The sequence below is a fragment of the Trichosurus vulpecula genome, chromosome 7, assembly GCF_011100635.1.
Source record: "Trichosurus vulpecula isolate mTriVul1 chromosome 7, mTriVul1.pri, whole genome shotgun sequence".
NCBI classification, from domain to species: Eukaryota; Metazoa; Chordata; class Mammalia; order Diprotodontia; family Phalangeridae; genus Trichosurus; species Trichosurus vulpecula.
The window spans coordinates 260,457,205-260,475,525 of NC_050579.1; the positions used below are offsets into that span (position 1 = coordinate 260,457,205).

Sequence of the window (18,321 nt, forward strand, 5' to 3'; positions counted from 1 at the left end):
AGGTTAGAAATGGGTTAAAAATGAAAGTAGAGTTAAGGTCAGAAGTAGGATTAGATACGGAATTAGGCATCACCTACAACCCTTCGCCTTCCCTTCCTCCCCATCCCAGATTTCCTTTCCATATCCTAGATTACTGGCCCCAGTTGAGTTCCCAACTCTTCCCTCCCTACTAGCCCCATAGGTCCCACACCATAGCAGCCACAGGAAAGAGGTAGGGGTGGTTGCAGCACTTCTTCAGATCCATCATAATATTGAGCAGTGACACTTGGTTTCCACCACCTCGGGAATTCAATGCCTCAAAATTCCGAGTTAAGATATATTTATAGTATTTCCTGGTAGGAGGGGAAAAGAGTAGAATGAGGCATTTGGTCACAAACCAGCCCACCCCAATAAATCCCCACCTACCCCCATCTCAAGGACCCAGGTGTTTAGCCCCCCAGCCTCACTTCTGCATGGGGCTGAGCTCCACCCTAACAATGAGCTCTGTCTTGGCCGGCATATTCTTGAAAACATCAGCCTTGAGCCTCCGAAGCATGTGTGGCCCCAGGAGGTCATGTAGTTTCTTGATTTGGTCCTCTTTGGAGATGTCAGCAAACTCCTCCAGAAAACCTTCCAAGTTGCTAGAAGCAAAAAGAGAAAGGGAAAAACTCATAATTTCAAACCCATAGTCCTCAGGGTACCAAGACTAATTCCATTCCTATACCCACCCCTTACTCCAATCTGTTCTCCATAGATCTATTACTGTTTCCCAGATCACTTTCAGTCTTTTCTGTACCCCTAATTTTCCTCATTATACCAACCAAATTGTTCCTTCTAATTCTCTCCCTCAACTAAGATTAAAACAAGACGGGAAAGTGAAAGGTGAAATTAGAATTGTAAAGGATAGACAAAGATGTTTAAGAGTTTAGAGCTGGGCTAGAGAGTTGTGTATAAGGTAGGGTGGGGAAGAAGAGGGATACTTACTTAAATCTTTCTGGGGTAAGGAAGTTAAGCAGGTGAAAGAGCTCCTCCAGATTGTTCTGAAGGGGGGTCCCCGTCAGCAGCAACTTATGATCAATCTTGTAGCCATTCAGCACCCTAAAGAACTGGAAGTGGGGCCAGGGTGGAGGACAAGGAAAGCATATCAGTGTACCTGGCCCTTCAACACCTACCTTTCCTCACTCCCTAGCTCCTTTCCTCAGAGACACAGTTATTTTGCCCCCATACCCCCTATCTCTTTCCTACCTTTAGTACATTTTCCCCTCAGGAACCCAGGTATCTTGGCTCTAGCCCCCCGAAAAGGTTGTCAGATTTTTAGTAGGAAAGAAATGGGAAGGCTTAAGTCCCTTGGTGTCTTGTCGTCACCCTCACCTTGGACTGATTGTTCTTGAGCCGGTGGGCCTCATCTACCACAAGGCACGCCCAACGAATGGAGCCAAGTGCTGCTTGGTCAATGGTGATCAATTCATATGATGTCAGCAGAACATGGAACTTCACCTGTGCCTCCCTCTGCCAACATAATAATTGATCCATCCCGATGCTGCCCAAACAGTGTATGAACTCCAGCCCCAACTCCCTGCCCAAGACCTAGGTATTCTGCCTCCCTTCAAATCTCCAAAATGAATTAGGCATCTTATCCTATAGTCTTAACTTCAAAGCTCATAAGGACCCATAAATACAGTTCTTAAGGCTTGTATTCCTTATCAGAGCCTCAAATGTGAAGCCCCACATACACAAAGACTTAAAACAAAGAAGCCCCTGGGAGTGCCTGCTGTGTTCTAAGGCTACAGCATAAAATGTTCTTGGATGGAGGAAGGAAGGAAAAAAAGGGAGGTGAGACACGAAGGAATTAGGCAGGGGAAGGGGCATCATATAAATGGGGTGGAGGAACAGTGCAGGTTTAGCAGCATGGGAGGGAATGAGGCCTGATGTTGAAGGACCTACCCTCATCTTAAAGGCTTTTTTGCCACCCTTGATAGCATTGTCTTCGAAGGAGAATTCATTCTCTCGAATAATGGCGCGGCTATCCTTGTCCCCAGTGTATGTCACCACATAGAACTTGGGGGCCCACATCTGGAATTCTCGTTCCCAATTAATGATGGTTGAGAGTGGAGCACTCACCAGGAATGGACCTTTTGTGTGGCCCTGGAGGATAAGAGGAAGACTGGGTCACAACTCACTAATCCAGTCTTTTAGTTTATACTCCCTCAGGCATCCAGTTATTCCTCCCTCCACTACTACAAACAGCACTGGTTTAACTCAAAGATTTAGAGGAAAAGGCAGCGGGGAATCAGGGGGAATACTATATAGAATGAGCCCTAGTTTGGGAGGGTAGGAGTAAGAGAAAACGATTTATAAATCAGTGGTGGCCCTTAGGGATAGGGAAAGTGAAGAACTGGGAGGAAGTCCTGGGATGGAATATGGGCTCAAGGGCCAATGTCTGCTCCCCTCAGGGACCCTGATATCTGGCACCTCCTTATAAAGGGAGTAAAGGAAGACGATGGTTTGAATGGTCTTGCCCAGGCCCATCTCATCAGCAAGAATGGTGTCAGTGCCCTGTGCCCATGAGAATCGTAGCCAATTTAGCCCCTCCAGCTGGTATAAGTGCAGCGTGCCCCCTGTGGCTGTGATGAACCGTGGCTGGTTCTCATACTTCACTGTAGGCTGTGAGATAAAGATGTCAGAAGTCAGAAAAATGGTCAGAATTAGTCCTTTGGCCACTGCCTCCTCCCTCTCCAGTTATAATTTCAAGTTGACTATATCTCCCAGTAGTACATAGACAGGTTTTTTTAAATTTCAAAGTGAACTCCTGAAAATTACAATTTAGTTCTTTTGTCTTTTTTTATTTAGACAGCTCTCAAAAATATCATGGAGCACAGCTGAAGAGATCAAAATGTACTACCTTCAGGCTTATGGGAATTGTGGTCACTAGCTATTCTTTAACTCTCCCCTCTTCTCCTAGAACAGCGCAACTAGTTGCTGAAGTCCATAGAGCGCTGAGCTTAGAATCAGGAAGACTCATCTTCATGAGTTTAAATCTAGCCTCAGACACTTATTAGCTATGTTACCCTGGACAAGTCATTTATTTAACCCTGTTTGCCTCAGTTCCTCATCTGTAGAATGAGCTGAAGAAGGAAATGGCAAACCACTCCAGTATCTCTGTTAAGCAAAGAAAATCCCAAATGGAGTCAGGAAGTGTTGGCCATGACTGAAACAACCCAACAACTTCTCCTAGAGGTTAATTCCTAACAGCCTCAAGTTCAGGGATAACTGCTGGAGGAGAACTGACTGCTCGTGAAGTCAGAGTCTACATTTGCCTTCTGTTCTTACTTTCTGAGGACACAGACTGTGATAAGAGAAGGACTCACATCATTGGTGGGAGATGTAGGAGGGCCATCTCCCTGTAGCTCCTTTTTCTTTTTCTTATACTTTCGGGGCTGAGCAGGATCTTCCCCCATGATTAGCTCTCTAGGAGACAGAGGAAGGTATGAGCCTTAGGCTTGGTCCCTGAAGGCATATTCCATAGCCCGGTCTCCTCTTTCCACCACAGGCCCTTTTCTTATCTCCCACGGCTTTGGACACTGTCTCTATTTTCCACAACTGAGGCCCCCTCACTATCCCCAACCAACATCCCATCTCTATAGCCCATTTCTGAGCATCCAACCTAGGCCGTACTCCTTGTCTTACCTACTTCTTTGTTATGCCTTTTCCAAATAATTACACCTTATCTCCCATAACTCTAGTTTAGGTGAGTCTGTCTCTCTTCCTCCTCCCTACCCTCCAGCTATAGCTGACCACTTTACTATTCCCCATCCTTGTGCCCTCTCTTCCCCCTGACCGGTGCCTCCAGTAGCTGTTTTTGTGGGCATCATATTCCGGAATGTTCATCTCATCTTCCTCCCAAGTTGACTGGTCATACGGCAGGTCTCTCCATTTCACCAGATAGTGGTAGTTTCCCTTCTTGTCCATGCTTTGGTGGATGGGTAAGGGTGGTAGAGAAAGGGGTAAGGATGAGAAGGAAAGGAACTGGATAGAAATAAAGAAGAGTCTAACTTTACATAGTAAGCAGTAACCACATATAACTTAATGGCCCAGGAGGCGATGTAGGCAGAAAACAAACAAAAGCAGACCTTAAAATTCTTAATGCTGACACCTTCGAAGACATGAAATATCTCATGGGTCAACTAACTGAACCACAGTGTATCTTTATGTTTTTGCGAATCAACAGGAATAAGGGTGCATGTAGGGTGAGCTGGCCCAGGATACTCTCTGATCTTATTCCTCCCCAAGACTCTGAAGCGTCTGATCAAGTCTTGACCATCAATCAATTACCCAACATTGAACCCAGTATTTCCCTTCTAAAGAGAAGGGGTTGTTACTCCAACAATACAGAGATCAGTCCTGAAGAGTCACCCTGTGATCCCTACACTCACCTGTGGTTGATGATTCTGTGCACAGTCATCCACTCGGGTTTGATGCCAAACCGGTAGAACTTCTCCTCCATCTCAGCATAGTGTGGGTCCTTGCTCTTTCGCTTGTCACTCTTCCCATCGTCTTCCCCAGAGCCGTAGTCCAACGGTGGAGGCTCATCCATATCATTCTTTCGTTGGTAGTTGCGATACATCACCAGGTGAAAAATCTCCAGCTGGTAAGGGTAGGAGAATAAAGAAACTTAGGAATGTCTCCATAAGAACAGAGAGGGAAGGAGGCAGAGGAGAAGATAGAAAAGGGAAAAAGGGATGGCTCCAGGGGCATGGGAGGTAGGAGTCAAGAATAGGGAAATGAACAGAGAGTTGGAAAGAAGGGGTGCTGAAGGTAGGACACAGCACTTGAAGAAAACGTAGAGGTCATTTAAGTCCAAAACCTTCATTTCACAGAGGAGAAGAATGGATTCTTAAAGAAGCGATTTGCTCAAAATCACACAGGCAGCACAGTGCCAAGATTTAACCCTACACCATTCTGCTCCAAGTCCATCATTCTTTTCGCCACACCAAGCTGTTTCCCAAATGTTTGGGAACACGGGGTGAGAGGCACATGATACGAAGCAGACTGTGGAAACAAAGGTGATGGAGAGGGGACTAAACGAAGAAGCTGAATTAGAAACAATAGTTGAGGATTACAGAAGTTGAGCTTGAGGGTGAGCTGATAAGAAGGTGAAGTATTATATGAGGAGGAGAGCCATTACCTGAAGCTCCTTGGCCCAAGAGCAGTGCCAGTAGGACAGTCCGACCCACTTGACAAAGAATTCTCGTTCAGAGCGGCCCTGCAGAGGGCGGGGAACTTGGATGTCAGGTGACCCCTCAGCCAGTGGAGGGGCTGCAGCTGCCACGGGGGGCTCTCCCCATCTCCAGTACAAGATCTTCTGCACTCGGCCCTTCAGCACGGGGCACTTCACAGCAGACAAAGATAGAGAGACAGAATATACATCACTAGAACAGTACAGGTGACATTTTATAAAGGGAGTAGGCTCAAGGGAGAAAAAAAATCTAGGGCTTGCAAGTGAAGTGGTGGAGGAGGAAAGGGTGAGAAATGGGGAAGTGGGAGACCAGGGATCAGGAAGATAGCTGGAGGGGTGGGCTGGATGCTTGGATTCTTCTGGGAAGTATGGAATAAAAAGGGGAAGTTGAGACATGGGACTAGTTTCTAGGGACACGACAAGGCTTACCGTGCATCGAGGACATAGCCATTCACCATTGGGAATGTCTGGCAGTGGAGGATTCAGGCAATGGATATGATAAGAGGAGATACAGGCATCACAGCAGAGTAGTTCCCCTCCATCCTTGCATACTCTGCAATACTCCATATGATCATCTTCTTCCTCCTTTTCCCCTTCCTCCTCTCCTTCCTCTTCATATTCCTCTTCTTCTTCCTTGGCTTCCCACTGTACTCCCTCCTTTTCCTGAGGGTCAAGGAACAGACAGACATAGAAATACACCAGGAGAAATAGAAAGGGAGAGAAACGATTCATCGAAGAGGGTCACCTGGGTTATTGAGAGTGGAGGCAAAGGAGGGAATATTAGAGAAACAGGACACCTAGATCCATGAGAGAAGGTGATGTTACAAGTAGGGAATAATACAAGGGTGTAGAGGGCAGGGGTGATAGGATCCTAGGTACTCATTTTTTTGAGACTAAGGAGACCAGACTTATGGGTACAGGAAAGACGTTGAGGATAGGAACCAGGGAAATTGGATCCTAAAAGGAAGGAAAAGTCTAGGTCCCGGGGGGTAAAGGAATGCCTGGGTACTAATTTACTCACACAATGGGGGCAGCTCCACTTGCCCTCAGGAGCCCTGTCGAGCTCAGGATCAAGGCAGACAAGGTGGTAAGCACGAGGGCAGGTGTCACACAGAATGATCTCCCCGCCCTGCTGGCACACCTCACAGTAATCCTGGTGATCCGTCTCATAGCCATCAACTTCCTCCTCCCCAGCCACTGCAGGACAGCCCAGAACTGTCAAACACCCCAGTGAAAACAAAGAAACAGAGACAGAAGCAGAGAGAGGGACAAAAAACAGGGAGACCACAAGAGATAGTAAGAAAGACAGCAAGATATTGAGAAAAAGACAAACACAAAGGCATGCATGCCCTTAACACTCCCTTTCTATTTTCTCACCCTTCTTCTTCTTCCTCCCTGGCCGGCCCCGCTTCAGTTTCTTGGTTCGGGTGGTGCCATCAGGCCGGCCTGAGGCACTGTGAATACTGCCACTCTCTAGGTCAGACTCCTCAGCCTCAGGCTCAGGGCCTTCATCACTCTGGAAAACATACTGCCCATAGCCCCATGGCCCGTCAGCCAGACCAGTACCTGTCCAAACTCCCACCCTACACAACTATTTCCCAGTTTGTGCTCCTCTCAAAAACCCTATCATCAGGACGTCAGTTTTTCTTCCAAGTGGTCTCCTACTCCCCACCAAGGGACAAGACAGGGATACTCACCGAGCCTCCCTTCTTCCTCTTGCCACCCAGCAACCCCAGTTTGATTTTGAGCGGTGCCATCTTCTTTCCCCGAAGTTTCTTTCGGCCATCAGGCACCCTGGGGCTCTTACTTCGCCTCTTGTGGCCAGGCCCTAAATGGACAGAAAGAAAAAAAATGGAATTTTTTCTGGCGGCCAGGACCTTACCAAAATCCATTACTAGACAGTGTTTCATACTACCATTCAGGAACAGAAAGGAATTTCTGTGCCATATAATGCTGACCAATTTTTATGATAACCTCCCAGTCTATCTTTTCACAACAAACTACCCTATAGCTCTCTTTCCCCCTCAAGGCCCAAAGGCTTAGAGAAGGAAGTCTGAAGTAGTTCTTTTACCTTTGCCTTCTTTGGTTTTGGCTCTTCGGATAGGTGGGGGCTGGACATCAGCAGGAGGTGGTGGAGGCCCAGGGGGAACTGTACTAGTGACGGATGAAACAGCAGATGACACCTGCTCGGCTACTGCTGCGGCTGCGGCTGCGGCTGCGGCTGCCACAGCTGCTGCTGAACCCTTAAAAGGGTTGTTGGCACTGAATTCTCGCCACTTGGCCCCTAGTATTGTCATCATCTTAGACATTGGAATCTTGGGGTTCTTCTTAGCAATCAGGGGCCTGTAGAGAAGGATATCAGAGACTCACATGCTCCATCTGGTAAATTTCCTAGCCACAAAGTGATAGAGACCACGAAAATCCAATGCTAGGTCAGAGCAAGGCTTCCTTGGGTTAATGATGTGAGCTAGGGGCATGCAGGAAGGGTACCAACCAGGGCTTTAGGGATAGAAGGTACTTAAGTTCTTGTCTGGAATGGCAGAACAGAAGGGACCTAGCTCAAAGTTAGCACTGGGGTAGCTGAGGTGACAAGGAACAATGTGTGACTTAGGAGGTATCACTGCCAGCATTTATCAGGGTCTTTCTAACCAGAAGGTGGCAGCGTTTGCCACAGGAATAATGTTACTCTTTTTTTTTTCACCCAGGGCCAGTCAAAGGATCAGGGAAACCAGGAAGGGGGGTGAGGGGGAGGGGAGCACTAAAGTGAAGTATCTTTCAGTCACAATTAATAGAAAACACCCATTTTGAAGAGAGGGTAGGACTGTGAGAGGACTGCTCCGTTGCTAGGGAGACTTTCCAAACCAGAGTTTGGGAACAGTTTGAATGAGACCCCTGGTGATCACCTGTGAAATATCCCACCATCCCTTCCCACCTCATGAACTGGCTGAAGGCCTTGTAGTTGGTTAGTGTATGGTAATCCTCCTCAGAGAATACATGTTCTACATCCTCCAGACCCCACGTGAGGAGCAGTGTGGCTGACGACTTCTGTTCAACCTGGTTAGGGATGGAAGTATGAGAGCTGAAGAAGGGGACTTACCCTTCTTGTCGTTTCCTAGAAATACTCTCCCTTTCCACCCTCCCAACCAGCTTGCCTTGTCTCTCTCTTGCTTTCTGTGCATTCCAAAACCTGCTTACTCCTCCTAGCGTCTCCATCACACTGTCTCGCTCCTAGTCCTCTATATGATTTTACTTACCTTCTGCCCTCCATCTCCCTCCCCCTTTTTCCGCCGTTTTGTCTTCTTCTCCTTCTTTTCACGGTGCTTCCTACGTCGTTTCCGACCTGGTCCAGTCCCATACTCGCTGCCTCCACTCTCTGACTTTTCCCGATATTCATCACGTTCAGAGCCAAATTCTTCTTCACTGTCCTAAATGGAGAAAGGAAGTAATATCTAAAAATCTGGGTGCCTCCTTCCCTAATAAGCAGCAGGAGGCAGGAGCAAGGAAAGCTAGAACTTGTTGGGAAAAGGGGGAATTACAAGTCATCAATGAGATGGGAGACAGGGATATAGGATTCTGGGGCTCCCTGAGGGCCCAGGTTTCAGCAGGGAAGTAAATGGCCCTCCTCTTGGGGTCCAGAGAAGGAACAAAGCCTCTACTGACATCCAGTCTAAGGATTTTAGGGATAGAGGAATTAAGGAAAGCATGGCACTTCTGGCCTCTGCTGTGGGTTCCTCTATACTCACAAGCTTCTTCCGTTTTCGTGGTTTCCCTGGCTTGTTCTCCTTCTGTTTTCTGGGTCCTCGTTTTCTTTTCTTCACTCCAAGAGCTGAGGGTGGGAGCCCAATCTCATCTTCATCTTTGGGGCAAAGAACAAAGTCACACTAAAGAACATAAACATCTCGTCCTCTAGAGTTTATTCCTAGAGACACAGTTCCCACTTTCTCCAGGGACTGAGGCATTTAACCTATCCCAGCCCTGTCACCTATCACTGAAGGCAAACTTAGTTTTTTCAAATACTTAAGAGACAATGAGTAGAGTTGTTCTAAAAATGAGGATAAAGGTCAGAAGGAAAGTGTAGACAAACCACTGTATTAACATGCCCCCAATGAAGTATTAGGTTATAGGCCTTGATTCTCAGGACCATAACAGGGCTTCTTCCTCCTGCCCTCACCTGTGACCCAGCCCCAACCACAGCCCCCAAACCAGCTAGTTGGCCCTCTGCCTGGAAGCTGGGGAAGCTATGCCCAGTGGCCTACTTGTCATAATCCCAAGGCTTAGGGGGAAATAAAAGCAGGTAGGTGCCCTAGTCAGATGCTGGGAAGGGAGAGTCAATAGCTAGTTAACTAGAATTTTATGATTAATCAAGGAAGTTCTGGTTATCTTCCTGGGAGATGGAGGATTAGAAAACACCAGGCATCTATTTATATTTCTCCTCCAATTCACCAATCCTATTGTTACTCCAAACTACAGTCCCTGCTGGGAAATGAAACTACATTCTTACCCACAGGACCCTGTGTTTAGTCCTGTCTAAAAAACCCTGTTTCTACCCCAGTCGAGATTCAGTTTGATTTTAGTCATAATAATAATTAATAATAATAGCTAGAATTTATACAGTACCTTAAGGAGCACTTTACAAATATTATTTTATCCTCATAACCACCTTGGGAGGTAGGTGCTATCACCATCCTTATAGATGAAGACGCTCAGACTAAGGGAGGTTAAATGACTTGTCCAAAGTCACAGTTAGGAAATATCTAAACCAGAATTTGAACTCAGATCTTCCTGACTCCTGGCTTAGCAGCCTATCCACAACTCACAGGTTCTGCCACCACTTTCTGCTCTAGAGGTTACCTCTCCAAACTGGACTGAATATCTTAGCATCACAGTCTTAAATGCTAGCTCCTACTTCCCTTAGGGCCTGCAGACATTCTGCCCGAGTCAATATTTCTCCTAGTCTGCAAAGTTCTTGATAATAAACCCTAGCAGGTAGGTAGTATATTGTCATCCTCATTTTATAGCTCAGAAAACTGAAGCTAGAGAGACTGGCAGGGAATAAGCATTCGTGTAGTGCCATGTGCTAGGCCCTGTACTAAGTACTTATCACAAATACTCTTTGGATAGGTTAAGTGACTTGCCCATCCTCACACTAGCAAAGAGTAGGCACCAGATCTGACAAATTCAGGTCTGACTTTGAGTCCTTTAGTCTTTTCATCTTGGGGATCCAGGTTTTCTGACTCCACATACACACCAGCACATGCTCAGTGATATGTGCAAAATAAAGAAATTCTGGGACAAAGGCTGACATATCTATCACAAACAATAAACCCAGGCTGCTTACATCTACTGAAACATACATACATACATACATACATACATAGGAACAAGCATACTCACCGACAGCCCCACCCACACTCTCATGACTATAAATGTAGCACCTGCCTGCATCAAGGTAAAAACCCTGGCTTTTGCCCAGGAGTCTATTTCAGAAGAATGGAACTAGTTCTTCCTGGTGTTCCCTTACCTAGTCTCCATTCCTCCTTTTTTCAGTGACCAGTTATTCACCATCAATTTTGGGAAGCACTGATGCCACAAGGGCATCATTCTCTAATTTGCTTTCTTCGGCCCCCTAGTACCAGTCCAACCAGCCAGACCTGTCATGTTTGGGCAGAGGCAACGGCAGGAGGGGACAACTTAGTGAAGCCCAGCCCAGCCCCCATATTTTAGGTCACACTTTTCTACCTTCCATAACCAAAAGCAAATTAGCAACAATTAGCACCAGAATACTAAAACTGTTCTGTCCCAGAAACCCACTACCGCTTCCTTCTTCCCCATAATCCCTGCTTCCTTCAGCGATCAAGGTACCAAGGCCCTGTCCTTCTACATGAAATCTTAGTTTGTGTTTGGGGCAGGGAACGGGAACGTGTAGGGACATAGCAACAGAATGCCTACCTGAATACGGAGAACACAGGGAGAACTGTCGCTGGAAGCCCTTTGACTAGTTCTCTCTAAAGCCAGAGGCTTCATTAATATGAAAACATAAAGGGGTTAATGATGTGGACAGGCCAGTTGGTTTAGGATGAGGGGAAAAGCATGAATTAGTTGGGGAGGGCAAGAGGGACAGGACACAGGCCTGAGGAACTCTTCAATCTGACCCTTTCCAGCTACAGGTGGAGACCCAGCTAACCTCCACCTGATCCCAGGAAAAGCCGGACTGGGGAAGAAAATCAAGGATGGAAGGGGAGAGGTAAAGAAATGAGAGCCTAAGTCTCAACTCTTGTCTCACCCGCTGGCCTGAAGCCCAGGCTCTCCCACTTCCCTGGCTCTGATCCCTGAGGGGGCTGGCAAGCTAGAAAAAGGAGGAGGAGCCTCAGAGAAGGCCTGCCCTCCCCTTTCCTTTCTATCTCACCATCAATCTCTCACACACATATATTTATTTTTTCTCAAATTCCCTTCCCTCCCCCCACAACGAACCACCATAATAGGGCCCCTGCACATGCGTATTGCAAGGAGAGGGTGGGTTTTTATTTTCAAGCCTTTTGCGAAGAAACTACTAGAATTTTCCACACCACCCATATTCTACCCCCCCCCCAAGCAATCACATCTAAATATTATATTATTTCTTTATACTTGCCAGAAGGGGGAGGGGAAAGAAATTCAGTTTTGGCTCCCTTCTTTCCCCTCCCCCCGCAGGAGTCTCTGGATTTGAAATACTGAACAATGTACAGAGGTTGGTGGGAGGAGAAAGAGGTGAAGTTGGACCCAGTTAAGAATGTGAAACAAAATGGGGATGAGGGAAAATCAGTCCGGGTGAAAAACAATAGAGAGCTGCAGAATATACAGATCATATTCCACTTGGGAGTTTGGGCCAGAAGGGAGTTAAATACACGGGGCAAACTTCTCGGGATTGCTGTTTGCTTCCCCATACCTGGGGAGACAAAGAAGGGGAGCTAAGATAGGTTTCCCCAAAGTTTTTTTAACAGCAGAAAATTACCCAACAAGGATGTTTTACTCAAACTTGGAGGGTTTAGGCAGAGGCAAAACTGACCTAAGTAGAAGGGGAATAAGGATTGTTTTTAATTTCAAATCCAAGATGAAAAGATTTGTTATCTTCAAATGTCTGCTTATTTATTAGGGAAATAAGCTTCAGAAGCGGGGAGCAAAGGGAGCCAAACAAAGACACACCTCAACCTCTGATGATTTCTTTCTTGTTTTCTTCCCTGCTCCCCTCCTTTATTAGCCTAGTTTTGAAAATGACCAAAGAGGATTACCTAACCTGAGAGCTCAGCAGACGAGCAAAGAATCCATCCCCTAATCCCATCATCTTTCCTCCTCTTTTCTTCTCTTCTTGCTCACTTTGCAGACATATTGTAGGTACTTAATAAATGTTTAATTCAATTGACACCTGTCTCCCAAATTCTACTATTTGCACTTAAAAAAAGTGTTCCCCTCAAGATAATTTTTTCTACTTATTTCCTATTTCGAAGACCCTAGGGGAAAATAATGAATTACTTCATTTTCCTTAAGACACTCCCTTCCTCCCTCCCTTTTGGACCCTCTTCCTTCCTATCCCTCTCCCCCCCACACACACTTCTTTTGTTGTTCCACTGAAGTATTTACAGGCACATCTGCCATCCACGGCCCTAATCTATATTTCAGTATCAAGAACACTGGGCACACCTCACCAACAAGGCAGTATGGTGCAGTGAGCAGGGTTCCATTTGGAGTTGGGGTCCCAGACAGGCCCCTGCGCGACCCGTGCAACTTTGGCCAAGTCATTTAAGCGCTCCTTGACTCAGTTTCCTCGCCTTTAAAGCGAAGGGTTGGCCTCGGTGACCTCTAAGCTCCCTTAGACCTCCGAGGCTCCAGAAGTTCCCACCTGTCACTTTCTACACACAAGACACCGCTCCAGGTAAAGTTTACACAAGGCGGCCCGAGGTGGGGGGCTACGGGGTCCCTGACCAGCATCTGCCACCTCGCAGCCGTGCCTACAGACATGAAAGTTGCCCGGGTGAGAGAAGGGGGAGGGGGGTGACGGGCTCTAGTAACGAACACCCCAGGAGCCCTCAGTCACCCCCTCACACGGGAAGTCACAACCACGGGGCCCCAGGACCACAGCAGCGGGGTCACCCAAGGACAAAGGAGGGTCAGGGGCTCGCGGGGGCGAAGCGGGGAGTCCCGGGGCGAACACACACCCTTCTGCTGCAGGGGGGCCTAGCATCCCGGGGGGAGGGGAGTGTCGGTAGGTGTATCTGGCCCCCCTTGGGGCGCCCTGCCCAGCTCTCGGGAGGGGGATTTCCTGGCCAGGCAGCGGTCCCCTAGCCACCCGAAGATCGAGCCCCGCTCCCTCGCGGACGGAAGCGCCCGTGCGAGAAGCGTGTCCTTCTCCAGGTGGTCAGGAGGGACCCCTGCCCCGCTCCGAGCCCCGAGGAGGACTGGCCTCACGCCGACCCCCAAATAAGTACGAGACACCGTCTAATTTCACGTTTAGTCAGACCCCCGAAAGGGCTTGAACTCTCAGAACCACGGCCACCGTCGCCACTCTCCGCCGCCGCCTCCCCCTCCCCCCGCCAGCCGGGGCGGGGGGGGGACGTCTGGAGCTCAAGCGGGGCCCAAAAGCGCGGCGGGAGTGGGGGGGGGGTCGTCTCGGGTTCGATCGCTCCTAATCCCCCGAAGAAGAAAAAGGGAGAGGCGGGGGGAACCACACACACCACCAACCCTCCCCTCCCCCTACGGCTGCGACCAAGAGTTGGCTCCTCAGTCCGCGCGCCCGCTCAGCTGGCGCCCGGCGTTCAGCCGCGGCCGAGGCTCCCCCCAGAGCGGGGGGAGGGGGCTGGCCTGGGGGAGGGGAGGCGAGGCCCGCTCGGCCAGCAGGTCGGCCCACCGGCCCGGAAAGCTTGCCGGCCTCAGGCCCGGGGCGGGCGGGGAGGGAGGGAGTGGGGGGGGCAGACGAGCAGACGGGCCGGCTGTTCCGTCGTCCGCGCGCCCCCGGACTCGACTCCTCTCCGTCCGCGCGGTGGGTGCCTTTCGCGCTCCCTCCCCTGCCCTCCTCTCTCCACCCCCACCCCCAGCTCCTCCGCGCGCGCCTGCCCGACACCCCCCCCCCACCACCCGAGCCCCTCTGGCGCCCAACGGTTTCGGAACTTTGGGCTCGCGGCGATCAGGAGGGGGGGGGGAGTTCGGCGGGTGTCCTCCGTTCGCGTCTTTACCTGGCGGTGGGGGCGGGGGCGGCGGGGGCGGCGGGGGCGGGGGCGGTGGCGGGAAGAGGTGGCAGCTGGGGGGACTGTGGCGGCCGCGGCCCCGGTCGTGCCCCGGCGGCCCGCGTCCGACTACTCCCTCGTCGTCTTCCTCTTCGTCGTCCTCATCCGCCGCCTCCACCTCCTCTTCGCCCTCTTCTTCCTCCTCCTCTTCTTCCTCCTCAGACACTACCATCTCCTCCTCCTCCTCCTCCTCGTCCCTCAGAGGGGAAGCCATCCTGTAGCTCTGGCCCCCCCACCACCCCCCCACCCACCGCCCGCCTGCCTCCCCCACCACTACCACCACCACCACCACCACCACCACCACCACCTCCTCCTCCTCCTCCTCCTCCTCCTCCTCCTCCCCGTCGTCGTCGTCCTCCTCCTCCAACTCACCTCCTCCCCCAGCCCCCCAAACCCCCGGGCCACCCCCTACCCCCACCCCTCTGTCTAAGGAGGGGGCGAAACCACCTCCCAAAAACAATTTACTATTGAGAAAAATTAAAGGGGGGGGGACTTTCTCCTCCCCTTCCCAGGGAGACCAAAAGAGAGAGAAAGGGGGATAAATATATATATATTATATAAATAAAAGTTTTTCTACTCTTCCCCCCCCCCTTTACTCCCTTCTCCGTTGTTTTAAATATATTTAAATTCTGAGGGGGGCGCTGAGAAATATTTCCTAGAGCAGAAGCACTAAGATGGCCGCCCTGAAATTATTTTTAAAACAACCCCCCCTCCAGCACCGCCACCCCCTCCAAGAAGAAAGAGAGAGGAAAAAAAAATCTGCTTTTAAAACAAAATGGCTGGCTTAATATTTCATTTTCACCCCCCATCCCCTAACACCCCCACCATCAGAAATGCTTCCAGTTCCCCCCTTCTCATCTCTAAAACCTTTCTCTACCCAGAAACCCACAAAAGTCTCCCTTTTTTCATAGCTGATTAGTAAACAGATTAATAGATATTTTCCTTGTGTATTGAAGGGGGGGAAGAAACATGAAGGATTTCTGCATAAAACAAAAATGGCTGCTGACTAACCTCCCCCCCAACACACACCTATAAAAATATTTGGGGGGGGCATTAATCAGTACTCATGCTCAGTCTGACATCAGCATAAATTGTTAAAGGTTAACTAGTTAGATACTAGTCCAACTAGATTTTAAAATTTTCTTTTCTATACTAGTCTCTTCTCTCTCCACCTCCCTCCTCAAAAGAAAAGCTTTTTTTTCCCTAAGTACTTCAGAAAGGGAGTGGTTTGATGTGAAGGGTTTTTTTTTCTCCCTTCAGGCATTGTCAAGGAAAAAGATGAAATACATATATTTATATATAAATCTGGCCAAATACATATATATACATACACATACACCTTGTTAAAGTTGAACTGCATTTAACTTTACGTATTTTATAAGATTTTTTTTCCTTTTTTAATGATAGAAACCCTTTGGGGGTGGAGAATGGAAAGCAATCAGTTTTTTCATTCAATCTGAATTTTATGTTGGATTATTCTTTATCGGAATCATTTCAGCAATTTACAATTGTTTTAAATAATAATTTCATTTCATTTTCCTTTTCTCCCAGATAAACTCGATTATGAAATCTTGATACAGAAAATGGATTTTGCTGTGGATGGGGAGCACCAAGATCTGAAAAAGAAAAAAAATTATTTGCTCCTTTCCAATACAGACTCCTTTTTCTTTCATTCACCCCCCTTTTCAGTTCCATCAAAGAGGAAGAAATTGAAGTACAGTAGGTGAGAGGAAATTAGCTAAGGTGAAGAAAAAATGAAAGCGAAGAGGATGCATTCAGACCTTTGTATCTGATTTTCTCATCCAGTTCTTCAACCTAAATGGCCCCTTAAAATGGGAATGAGATCCTGATGGGGGAAATTGGAAAGGAGTCAGGAGAGACCTCTCTTTTAGGGGCTATACCTAAGTGAATCAAACAAGGAAGCTAAGTTAAATTTCAAGGGAGCTTCTCAGTTGGGGTAGGAAGGGAGCCATGGACTCAGGTAGGAGGAAGCACTAAGTATCTCTATCCCTGGGATATCAATAAAGAAGAGAAGTACTTCCCCTGAAATGTTTGCTGCAAGAGGAACTGCCATTATGGAGGTATAGAGGAAGGGATGGGACTAGTAATTACTTCAGCTCCTCAAGTCACCCCTTTCCAGTCTTGGTTCTCTTCTTTCCCTTACACCTCATCAGTTCTCTTTTCTGCATCTTTTCCTGAAACATGTCTAGAATCATCAGTCAGTCACTTCATGCTATAGACATAACTTTCCTTCTCAGGCAACCTCTGTAGACCTAAGGTAGCAGCCTCCCTTCAGATGCACATAAAAAATGTTCCCAGGGGTAACTAGGATGGACTTCTGCATAATTTTTCTTGAGGGCCAGGAATTTGTCATTTAGGGCTCTATCCTTTATTTTATGGGCCTCAGTTTCCCTTTTTTCTTAATCTGGCTTTCACTGTCTTTTGTCTCCCTCTCTGCTAACCTCAGTCCAACTCTCCGTCCTGGCCTCTTGGTTTTATTTTTGTCTCAAGCTCTGTTTCTGTTTATTTTTGTATATCTGTGTAAAATATATGTGTTTCTCACTTTTTCTCTGTGTACGGAGTTTCTGTCCCTCATTTTTTGTCTCTCTGTGTGGGCTTCTGTCCCTTTGTTTCTGTTTCATTCATGGGTTGTCTCTCGCGCTGTCTCTCGTCTCAGTAACTCTTCAACTGTCATCTTTCAGTGATTCTTGGACTTGCTATCTGCTTATCATTTTGCTCTGGCTGTGTGTATCACTCTTTATGTGCATATGGGTCACAGTGTGCACAAGAGCATGTGTGTATACTATATTCTGTCTTCTTTGCCTTTGCACGTGTGCATCTGGTTTTAAGTATGTTCATGTATGTTTACTCATTCCTGTGTGTCTGGGTTTAAATGTCAAGATCTCTGGGTATGGGTGCTTAAGAGTATATATCTCAGGGTGTTTCTGTGGGAGCACTTCTGTCTGTGCTTGCAGGTCTGTGAGTAGGCTTCTTTCTCTGTTCTTTTACTTGTTTCTTCCCTTCCACCAATAGGCCTGCTTCCTGGTCTTTTTGATTTCTGCCTGTTTCTATTCTATTTGCCTGCCTACTTTCCTGTTTGCTTCTGTTATCATGTCTGCCTGCCTCCCTCTCTTCCTCTGGCTTTATAGCCTGCCTTCCTTTCCTGGCCTGCATCTCTTGGTCTCTCTTCTGAAGCCTTGCCTCTGGTGGTTCTCTTCTGCTTGCCTATCTACTTCTGTGTGTCTCTTTCTGCCGGATAAACTCTTATTGTCAGTCTGTGTCTGTCTGTGTCTATTGTCTGTCAGCCTCTCTCTCATTCTGTCTCCCCACCTGCCTGCAGCATCCCACTGTCTGTTCCCTGCCCTCATTTAGCTACTGTCTGCTTGCCTGCATCTCTTAATCTGTCTGACTACCTATTTCTTGTAATTCTCAGTCTCTTTTTATTACCAGCCTTCCCCATTAGGATTTTTAGTCAGCAAACATCTCTCTCTGCTTGACTATTTTCCTCTCCTTTACTTTTCTGTTTCTCTTGCTCTATGCCTTTCAGCCTTGCCTTTTGGTCTGTCTGTAATCTTAGCATCTGCCTGCTTCTTCCTCTCCATTTTATCTGCTTTCCCCCCCCCCCCAATTTATCTGTTTCTCTTCAGTCTTTCTCCCTTGTCTGTTTGACTGGCCATCTTCTCTTCCCTTTCCCTCCTACCTTTCCTACCAGTTTCTTCATCCCCTGCTTGTCTCCCTCATCCAGTCCATGTCCCCCATTTCTGTTTCAGTTCTCTGCCTATCCCTCCAACCACCCCCATCTGCTTGCCCTCTCCCTGCATCTGCCTTCTCCATCTGTCTGTCTGCATT

General features: G+C 48.0%; 1 protein-coding gene across 6 annotated transcripts in view; it reads right to left on the minus strand.

Annotated features, from left to right (window-relative positions):
• CHD3 (chromodomain helicase DNA binding protein 3) overlaps positions 1 to 14,789 on the minus strand; it is a 28,776-nt gene extending 13,987 nt beyond the window's left edge. For 2 of the 6 annotated variants that reach the window (XM_036766170.1, XM_036766166.1), the window contains exons 1-19: positions 14,422 to 14,789; positions 8,959 to 9,071; positions 8,470 to 8,640; positions 8,148 to 8,269; positions 7,287 to 7,558; positions 6,913 to 7,043; positions 6,593 to 6,743; positions 6,237 to 6,430; positions 5,645 to 5,878; positions 5,165 to 5,368; positions 4,413 to 4,624; positions 3,818 to 3,949; positions 3,348 to 3,447; positions 2,452 to 2,643; positions 1,924 to 2,124; positions 1,351 to 1,488; positions 964 to 1,085; positions 447 to 620; positions 191 to 332 (exon numbers count right to left, since the gene is read on the minus strand). In XM_036766170.1, coding sequence (XP_036622065.1) covers positions 191 to 332; positions 447 to 620; positions 964 to 1,085; positions 1,351 to 1,488; positions 1,924 to 2,124; positions 2,452 to 2,643; positions 3,348 to 3,447; positions 3,818 to 3,949; positions 4,413 to 4,624; positions 5,165 to 5,368; positions 5,645 to 5,878; positions 6,237 to 6,430; positions 6,593 to 6,743; positions 6,913 to 7,043; positions 7,287 to 7,558; positions 8,148 to 8,269; positions 8,470 to 8,640; positions 8,959 to 9,071; positions 14,422 to 14,686 — 3,270 coding nt within the window. In that variant the 5' untranslated portion in view covers positions 14,687 to 14,789. The remainder of the gene's footprint in view (positions 1 to 190; positions 333 to 446; positions 621 to 963; positions 1,086 to 1,350; positions 1,489 to 1,923; positions 2,125 to 2,451; positions 2,644 to 3,347; positions 3,448 to 3,817; positions 3,950 to 4,412; positions 4,625 to 5,164; positions 5,369 to 5,644; positions 5,879 to 6,236; positions 6,431 to 6,592; positions 6,744 to 6,912; positions 7,044 to 7,286; positions 7,559 to 8,147; positions 8,270 to 8,469; positions 8,641 to 8,958; positions 9,072 to 14,421) is intronic. The other 4 variants (XM_036766169.1, XM_036766171.1, XM_036766167.1 and 1 more) reach the window with 3 other exon arrangements.
• Positions 14,790 to 18,321: the final 3,532 nt, after the last annotated feature.